Source organism: Salvelinus sp. IW2-2015, linkage group LG8 (genome assembly GCF_002910315.2).
Source record: "Salvelinus sp. IW2-2015 linkage group LG8, ASM291031v2, whole genome shotgun sequence".
NCBI classification, from domain to species: Eukaryota; Metazoa; Chordata; class Actinopteri; order Salmoniformes; family Salmonidae; genus Salvelinus; species Salvelinus sp. IW2-2015.
Window position 1 is genome coordinate 5,563,621 of NC_036848.1, and position 9,370 is coordinate 5,572,990.

A 9,370-nucleotide genomic window follows, 5' to 3' on the forward strand; every position below is an offset into this window, starting at 1 on the left:
TTAATTTCTATTCCTAAATTAAATGTGTTGGTGCATGAAAATCAGAATATCAGACCTGTCTCTATGTATCTCTAATTCTTCTCCCACTTGTACGTCTGTGAGAATCCCCTCTCATCCTCCCATGATGTATGTCTCTCTCCAGCCTGGTCTCATAGACTAGACGTAACATAGTTAACATAAATCCAGGACACTCAAATTAGTACGATATGTTAGGTTTGGTATGGTTACATAAGACAGAAGGTTACTTAAGGCAAAATTAAAGGAGGGTGGTTGGTCGGGGTAGAAGGGTAGGTCTATAATGCAAACGTCTAGCAACCCATAGGTCGAATCTCATCAGGGACAACTTTAGTATATTAGCTAATTAGCACATTTTCAACTACTTACTACTTTGCAACTACTTAGCATGTTATCTAACCCTTCCCCTAACCCTTTTAGCTAACCCTAACCTTAATACAATCTTTCACATTGGCTCAATTAATGCAAAAAGCTTGAAGAAACTTAATAACAAACTTAATCTTATAACTGCTATTCTAAATACACAGATCAACACTGGAACAGATGCTTATTCAAACATAGATTGAAAATAATATGTGTAGGCACAGTAGAGCTTTCACAGACGTCGAGAGTCTCATTAAGCAAGTTGTATAGGATTTTACAACTTTGGCAGATGTCTCCGATACAAGGGTCCAACATGTATAGCATATCCCCACATTGGCGTATATCCCACCTGCTGCCTGTCTGCAGCTTCCATTACCGTCAAGCTATGGTTTGATATTTTGATGGAAGTGACATAACAAGGAAATTACACTCGGAAATTGGAGGTGATTATTGCCTAACAAGCGCTAAGGGCAATGTTTGGTGCCGTAGAGAAAAAGAGAAAAGTGCCAGAGAAGTCAGTCAATATTTTGTCCAGGTGTGGTTGTGGGGAGACCCCTCTAAACGTTTCTCCACCACTCTCACAGTCAGAGGGCCATGGCACCGTGTTTATAGCTGCAACCACACTTTGTTTGTATCCCCTCCTTTCTTTCAGTAGACATTTCATTTGCCTCTGCCACTCCTGACCTACACCTGCGGTCATGCCATGTTTTGACTGGTATTTATTACGTCCTAACATAATAAGGTTACAGATGTTTCATCAGTTTTACAGAGTTTTAGCAGACAATGCACATTACTTTGAGCCCTTACCATCATTAAATACAGTGTGCATATGGTACAATCAAATATCAACACATTGAATATTGATAATCAGTTAAATTAGATAATTGATAATCAATTAACTTACCTCACTCACATTGATGTGAAATAAATCGCTTGCTTGCAAGATTTTACGACAGAATGTATACTGCATGTGCACTTCTGATTGAACTTCTGGAACTTAATCAACAGAATCTCACAAATAACCCTAGTCTCGGCGTTAAAGAGCAAGGAGTGGGAGTGGGAGGGCAGCAGCGGCAGCCGCAGCGGCAGAGGGAGCAGTGGAGGTGAAACATGAGCATGTGAAAGCAATTACAGCAGCAGGCTGGAGCTGTTAGCCTGAATGTGGGCTAGAAGGGCTGCCGGCTCAGGCTGTCTCTCCATCCCTATCCCATCGCCAAGTTGTCCGCCGGCCAAGCCACTTCCCCACAACTCTGCTGGCCTAAAAATCAAGAGGCCCTGCATAGGCAGGCGTGGTCCCTGCTCCAGCTCCACTCACACTGTAGACTAGACCCTTTTAGGAAAAAACTATATCCCCTTGTTTCCAACTATGATCTATTCACTCACACCCTGGGAGGACTAGGAGGGAGGGAGAGAGGGAGGGAGGGAAGGAAAAAAGGAGGGAAGGAGAGAGCGCTAATGTGGAGCATGCATCAGTGAAGCTGGGAGGGGTCAGGGCAGGGGTTATTGATATTGTTCAACTGAGGAGACCTCTGGAAGGCATAAATAGCTGAGGGAAGCGTTCAGGTCTCGCAGTCCCTCCTCAAGACAGCCCAGGCACAAGTTTCACTCCTCAACTTCAACGATAACCACATCTGTATCTGCAAACTCAGTAAGTACCCACTCCTCTGTCGTCTCAAGCACTGCCTTACTGAATGTCAAATGGACCTTTGTGTAGAGCGGATCTGACAAGCATGCGTGCAATGAGTACTGTAGGTGTTATGTGTGGAAAGCAAAAGCTATTTGTCACTCATCTAAATGTTGTGAACAAGTGTTCTATGAATGCATGATGATCCTAATGGCATAAGCTTATTTATATTCATGAATGCGTACACATGTGAATTGTCAGACTTAATGTCACCGCTGTTACATTCCTAGGCTTTCATTGTCAGTAGGTTAGCTGTGAATGTTCATACTCATGTAGCCTAATGCCTACAGGTACATTTCAAACGCAATAATAATGAATGAAGACGAATTATCGTGTATAGACTGCAAACACCTTAGAATTCTATCAGTGCAGATATTAATATAAACATCTACATTGATGTCAAGCCTGCATCTGACCTGCTTCTGTTTCCCATTTCACTTTCACACTCATTGTTGCACTGTGTTTAGGCTAAGCGAGTGTTTGAGTCTGGAACTGTGGAAATGGGCCAAATTCTTTCCTCATCAGTCATATGGACCACATACTTTAAACTAACACAGAAGGAATGTTGTTGGTTGCCCAGTCAAGTGGTGCAGAACCTGAAATGCCCCTCCTTCCCCTATCTCTTTTCCAGCTCAGTAACAAGCATGGAAAGAGACATGAACGTGAGCAGCACTAGCAGTGTGGTGCACTGGCTAGCCAGCCTGACCCTAACCCTGCTTGGGAGTGTCCACCCCATGCCTGTGACCATAGACCCGGTGTGCACGGCAGACACCACTGCCAAGTACAGCCTGACATTTACAGGGATGTGGAGCCAAACCTCCTTCCCTAAGCAGTACCCAATCTACCGCCCCCCTGCCCAGTGGTCCCCTCTCATTGGTAAGTGAAATACTTTTTGGGCGGCAGGCAACCTAGCAGTTAAGAGCGTTGGGCTAGTAACCGAAAGGTTGCTGGTTCGAATCCTCAAGCTGACTAGGTGAGAAATCTGTCGATGTGCCCTTGAGCAAAGCATTTAACCCTAATTGATATTTTAAGTCGCTTTGGATAAAAGCGTCTGCTTAATGACAAAAAATATATAAAATAAAATGTACTATTATTAGCCTGTGATCTGACTCCCTTTGTTAATACTGTAATAGTAATCCTATACTGTAGATTCCTATATTCATGTATAAAACATAGACATCAGGTAAATACTATAGACATCTGGTAAATGTATGGTAGTAGACGTGCATTGCAGATTTCCAGATTTTCCCTATAATTTAAAACTATTTGAGCACCTGGAAAAGCGGTATATGCATCCAATCCATTACTATTAGTTTACAGTGTGCCTGAAAAGCAGACATTTTAAATACATTCTGAGCTGCTAGTTAAGAGCTACACAAACTGGGGGAAACAATCCATGTAATATGTGCAATTCTTCCATTCAAGGGGTGACCCACAGTTCAGACTATCATATCTGGCAGCGGAATGAGTTTGCAAGCAACGGGGTAAGGGAGTTCTCTGAGAAGGGTGAGGCCTGGACTCTGATGAAGGAGGTGGAGGCGGCTGGGGAACGCATCCAGAGTGTCTACGGGCTGTTCTCTGCTCCAGCCTTGGTTGGGGGAACGGGCCAGATGACCTCAGAGTTCGAGGTCTTTGCAAGGCACTCTTTTGTAAGTTTCTCAATCTTCACAGAGCATTCAATATCTATCTAAAATACCTCTCTCAATGTCCATCTATCTAATATACCTCTCTCAATGTCCATCTATCTAATATACCTCTCTCAATGTCCATCTATCTAATATACCTCTCTCAATGTCCATCTATCTAATATACCTCTCTCAATGTCCATCTATCTAATATACCTCTCTCAATGTCCATCTATCTTAATATAACCTCTCTCAATGTCCATCTATCTAATATACCTCTCTCAATGTCCATCTATCTAATATACCTCTCTCAATGTCCATCTATCTAATATACCTCTCTGAATGTGCACCTATTTACTTGAAAAAAAACGTTTATATTAAAAGTTGGTACAGGGTTTAGAATATGTGGTGTAGGTTTTACATAGTAATCTCTCTATGACAATATAGTTGATTTCTGGCGTAGTCTCGAAGAGACTGAAGATCTCGTACAACGCTGTATACTACTCCCTTCACAGAACAGCGCAAACTGGCTCTAACCAGAATAGAAAGAGGTGTGGGAGGCCCCGGTGCACAACTGAGCAAGACGACAAGTACATTAGAGTGCCTAGTTTGAGAAACAGACGCCTCACAAGTCCTCAACTGGCAGCTTCATTAAATAGAACCTGCAGAACACCAGTCTCAAAGTCAACAGTGAAGAGGCGACTCCGGGATGCTGGCATTCTAGGCAGAGTTGCAAAGAAAAAGCCATATCTCAGACTGGCCAATAAAAATAAAAGATTAAGATGGACAAAAGAACACAGACACTGGAGAGAGGAACTCTGCCTAGAAGGCCAGCATCTTGTCCTCTTGCTCAGTTGTGCACCGGGGCCTCCTACTCATCTTTCTATTCTGGTTAGAGACAGTTTGAGCTGTTCTGTGAAGGGAGTAGTACACAGTGTTGTACGAGATCGTCAGTTTCTTGGCAATTTCTCGCATGGAATAGCCTTAATTTCTCAGAACAAGAATAGACTGACAAGTTTCAGAAAAAGGTTATTTGTTTCTGGCCATTTTGAGCCTGTAATCGAACCCACAAATGCTGATGCTCCAGATACTCAACTAGTCTAAAGAAGGCCAGTTTTATTGCTTCTTTAATCAGAACAACACTTTTCAGCTGTGCTAAGATAATTGCAAAAGGGTTTTCTAATGATCAATTAGCCTTTTAAAATTATAAACTTGGATTAGCTAACACAACATGCCATTGGAAAACAGGAGTGATGGTTGCTGATAATGGGCCTCTGTACACCTATGTAGATATTCCATTTTAAAAAATCTGCCGTTTCCAGCTACAATAGTCATTTACAACATTAACAATGTCTACACTGTTTTTCGGATAAATTTGATGTTATTTTAATGGACAAAAAAAAAAGATTTCTTTTCAAAAACATCGACATTTCTAAGTGACCCCAAAATTTTGAACGGTATTGTACATATATGTTTTTACACAACATTCAGGGACCAGCATTTGGGACCAGTTTCTTATTATTGGCCTCGGGGTATTCAATAAAAGATGTCAGCAAAAAAAAAAAATCTTACTGTTGGAAGTCTCTGTTGGAACTGTAGTTGAGGAAAGCTCTGTAAAGATGAGAGTACGGAATAATGAAGAGCAGATTAAGACCGCTGATCCTTTGAGTGTCTGCACTAAATTTGAGTTTACTGTTAGACGGACTCCTAGAAACATCCACACATAACCCATCCTACTTCCCCCTCTCTCTACAGCTATCCTTCATAGTGCGGATAGTTCCCAGCCCAGACTGGTTCCTGGGAGTGGACAGCTTTGACCTGTGTGAGGGAGACCAGTGGAAGGAGAGTGTCACACTGGAGCTGTACCCCTACGATGCAGGCACTGACAGTGGCTTCACCTTCTCCTCTCCCAACTTTGAGACCATTCCTCAGGACAAAGTCACACAGGTAAATCTAAAAGAGCCCATGGTTGATCATCATGTCCATGCTGTAGGTAACTGATGATGCTATATCAACTTCGGTAATCAATACCAGAAGTGCTGTTGACAACACAACTTGATTTTGTCCTTTCCAGATAACGTCATCTTCTCCAAGCCATCCTGCCAACTCTTTCTATTATCCCCGTCTGAAGAATCTGCCACCCATGGGCAAGGTCACCCTCACAAAGACCAAGAACAACCAGATCTTCAGCATACCCATGGAGCCCACCCAGTTCAACCAGACTGGCAATGAGATTGGCAATGAGATTGAGGACTCTCTCATAAGTAAGCAAGAAACATTTAAGAAACAAATACAGTGAACTAATATTTATCGCTTGCTATCCTGCAATCCTACCTCTCTTATAGAAAAAAACTTGATCAATTATTGTTTTTAACGTAATCATCATCTTATGAACCAAGATTTATTCAATTTAACCCCATTAAAATGAAAGAAGAGAGCAAAGAATTGGCACTGGCCATCTGGCAAAACATAAAGAGTAAAGTAAAGCCTTGCGGTAATCGGATCCGTTGTGCGCCAGCATTGAGTTGGAGTCAGCAAGAGCTGTTCCTCTGTGCCCATGGCAACCAGGCAACACACAGGATAAAGGAGGTCAAAGGCATTGGACATTTCCTGCCTCTCAGCACTGATGTCAAGTAGTCCAGCCTTGCTTTTATTTCCACGTTACATCCTCCTGCTTCTCTAATTCTCCCCAAAAATAACCTCAATCTGTGATAGATATCAACATTTTACTGGCTCATAACATGGGGGGGGGGGGGGGGGGCTAGGCAAACCACAGGATGTTTAAAACATACAAAGTCAAGTTTCTGTAATTTAATTATTCAATAAAAGTTCATCCAGATTTAGCAACCGTAGCCAGGAATGTACCGCTACGAGCTTTGGATATATAAAAACATTTATTTTAAAGAATTTCCTTACATTGGGATTTACTTTGGCATACATACGAAATACATTTGGTTACCCTGTATATTCTATACAATCATAAAATGTCCTGTTTCCTACAGTATTACAGCTATATTTGACATAGCACTTGGAAATATTCTATAACAATTTTTTCTGATTGAGCAAATTAACTTGATTAATAAATCAAGTCTTCCCCTTTCGTATGAAATGGTGTTGGGTGGCTTAGCTAAATCAGTCATTTTAACCTATGCCTGAAGGCTTATCCTTGTGTGGCATGTTATAACTCCAGAAGACCACCACGCACACACACACAGGGGGGCCCTAGAGCCTGGCTAGAGAAAGGGTCACTGAAATCATATCAACCCCTACTGCTGCACGCGCATGTGTTACAGGTCTCTGGTCTCTTGCAATTCAAGTGTTCTATGGATTGCTAAAATAATGTCTTAATGCATATTACTAACAGAGTATATCTGGTGTCCTTCCCACTAGATTCCACCCCTCTAGACTGTGAGGTGTCTGCATGGTCACCCTGGGGCCTGTGCAAAGGCAAATGCGGAGACTCAGGCGTGCGCCACAGAACTCGCTACATTCACCTACAACCAGCAAACAATGGGGTAGTCTGCCCCCCACTGGAAGAGGAGAACAAATGTATCCCTGATAACTGCTTATGACTGGCCGGCAAGAGTACGAAACAGAAAAGAAGAGGCCATGCAAGACGACAAAGAGTACGAAAGATGCGTCCGTCATCTCCACTGGAGAAGCCCAAGCTGTAGAAATTGACCCTTTTCTCGCTGGGCTTCCTAGCCTATTCACTGGGAACAGTGGGGCTGGTGAGGAGAGGACGGTTCAAAGTAATGGCTGGAATGGAATAGATGGAACAGTATCTAACCATTAGAAACAAGTGTAATACCATTCCATTCCAGCCATTACTATGAGCCCGTACTTCAATTTAAAGTGGCACCAGCCACCACTGACTGGGAAAGATTTATAAATGGGTCACAGACATGCAATTATTGTGAAGCCTGAGGAGTGAAGAGGTTGTCTAGAAACTTTGCCCTTAGTTCTTCCTTGTGATTAATGTTTCCCTATGTCATTGGGTTTTCTGCGGTAGCTAGCCATGAGTCTGAAAAATCATTCTTAAATTCAAATCTGGACCTGGAAGCCAGTTACACTGTTTTTTTCTCTTTCTTCATTCCTCCCCTCTAATCCAGGACTGATTTAGACCTGGGACACCAGGTGGGGCCAACTAATTATCAGGTAGAACAGAAAACCAGCAATACTTCAGACCTTGCAGGGTAAGATTTGAACACCCCTGTTACAGATAATCAGCAGTGTTGGAAAAAGTACCCAATCATCATACTTGAGTAAAAGTATAGAACGTCACTTACGTAAAAGTGAAAGTCACCCAGTAAAATTTTACTTGCGTAAAAGTCGGCACCATGTTCTTGTTTTTAGCCATGGGCAAACTCCAACACTCAGACATTATTTACAGACAGCCAGGGGCAAACTCCAACACTCAGACATTATTTACAAAAGATGCATTTGTGTTTAGTGAGTCCGCCAGAACATTGGCAGTAGGGATGACCACGTGTTCTCTTGATATGTGTGTGAATTTCACAATTTTCCTGTTCTGCTAATCATTCAAAATGTAAGGAGTACTTTGGGTTGTCAGGGAAAATGTATGGAATTAAAAGTACAATATTTTCTTTAGGAATGTAGTGAAGTTAAAGTAAAAGTTGTCAAAAATATAAATAGTTAAGTAAAGTACAGACACCCCCAAAAACCTAAAACAATTTCTCCAGTACTTTAAAGTATTTTTACTGAAGTACTTTACACCACTGACGATATGGCAGTCAACCCCAAAACCTCATAGAAGGCTCCATTACTTACAATAGACCAGATGTGTGTTTACAGATAAAGCACTCTTTTCCATGATGATCTCTACTACAGAGAATCTATTTATTTACAGGGTTTGGACCTGTACTGTACAGTATCAAGCAGTAGAAATCTCACACTCGATCGTGCTATTGAGATATTGTCAAAATCAGAGAGAAATGGCAAAATGCGTACTTTTCTGAGAAAATGTACCTCCTAAAAAACAGTACACCGAATTTTGTTGATGTTTGTCTGTCTGTATGTATGTTCTTTGTAAGTCCAATAAACTGTAAATACATGTAAGTTGATTGCAATTTTATTTTTAATTGATGTAAAGCAACAATATTTCATACAATCAACAAAATACATCATGCTACACAACAGCATACACCACAGCATAAAATAGGCCTACAAAACAAAACGATCTCAAAGGAGTGTCCCTGTCATGAAAATCTTTGTTACTCATTGATGTTGTTTGCTATCTATGCCAAAGCTTTCATTAGTCATACCTGACATACTTCATCATGCCATGTCGCAGGATAAGATATGACAAACTGTCTTTCAAAGTAGTACAAATGAGCTCTTCCCTAGAAAACCCCTAAGCTACCTAAGCTACAGAAAACCTGAGAAATAGACTGACTCTGAAAAATTCCAAGAAATAGCAATCATTGCCTACATCTGGGCCATTGGTGCCTTTCGCTTCATATATTTCTGCTTGTTTCTCAAGTGTTGGTCTTATTTCAAACCAATGACAAATGATGGAAAATTACTGGGAAAAGTAACAGGAAAAATAGACAGATTCTTGGCTTTTGATGTAGAAGGACAGTCTTTGCAGATACTATGCGAGTACAATCTTAGGGGAAAAAGGTGCTATCGAGAACCTAAAAGGGTTCTTCAGCTGTCCCCA

The 9,370-nt window shown here is 41.5% G+C and overlaps 1 protein-coding gene across 1 annotated transcript; it reads left to right on the forward strand.

The window, feature by feature from the left end:
- Positions 1–1,916: 1,916 nt before the first annotated feature.
- On the forward strand, positions 1,917–8,766 carry spon2b (spondin 2b, extracellular matrix protein). The gene is made up of 6 exons (XM_023992257.2): positions 1,917–2,026; positions 2,694–2,938; positions 3,488–3,711; positions 5,443–5,634; positions 5,762–5,951; positions 7,078–8,766. Exons 2-6 carry the CDS (start codon positions 2,707–2,709, stop codon positions 7,257–7,259), a joined length of 1,020 nt encoding a protein of 339 aa, XP_023848025.1. The 5' UTR covers positions 1,917–2,026; positions 2,694–2,706; the 3' UTR covers positions 7,260–8,766.
- Positions 8,767–9,370: the final 604 nt, after the last annotated feature.

What these genes read in the sequence shown, in the direction of transcription:
- spon2b (XM_023992257.2), top strand. Translation starts at nt 2,707, where the DNA reads ATGGAAAGAGACATGAACGTGAGCAGCACTAGCAGTGTGGTGCACTGG. An exon ending in TCTTTGCAAGGCACTCTTTT is followed by an intron (nt 3,712 to 5,442) that starts GTAAGTTTCTCA and finishes CTCTCTCTACAG; the next exon opens with CTATCCTTCATAGTGCGGAT. An exon ending in GATTGAGGACTCTCTCATAA is followed by an intron (nt 5,952 to 7,077) that starts GTAAGCAAGAAA and finishes CCTTCCCACTAG; the next exon opens with ATTCCACCCCTCTAGACTGT.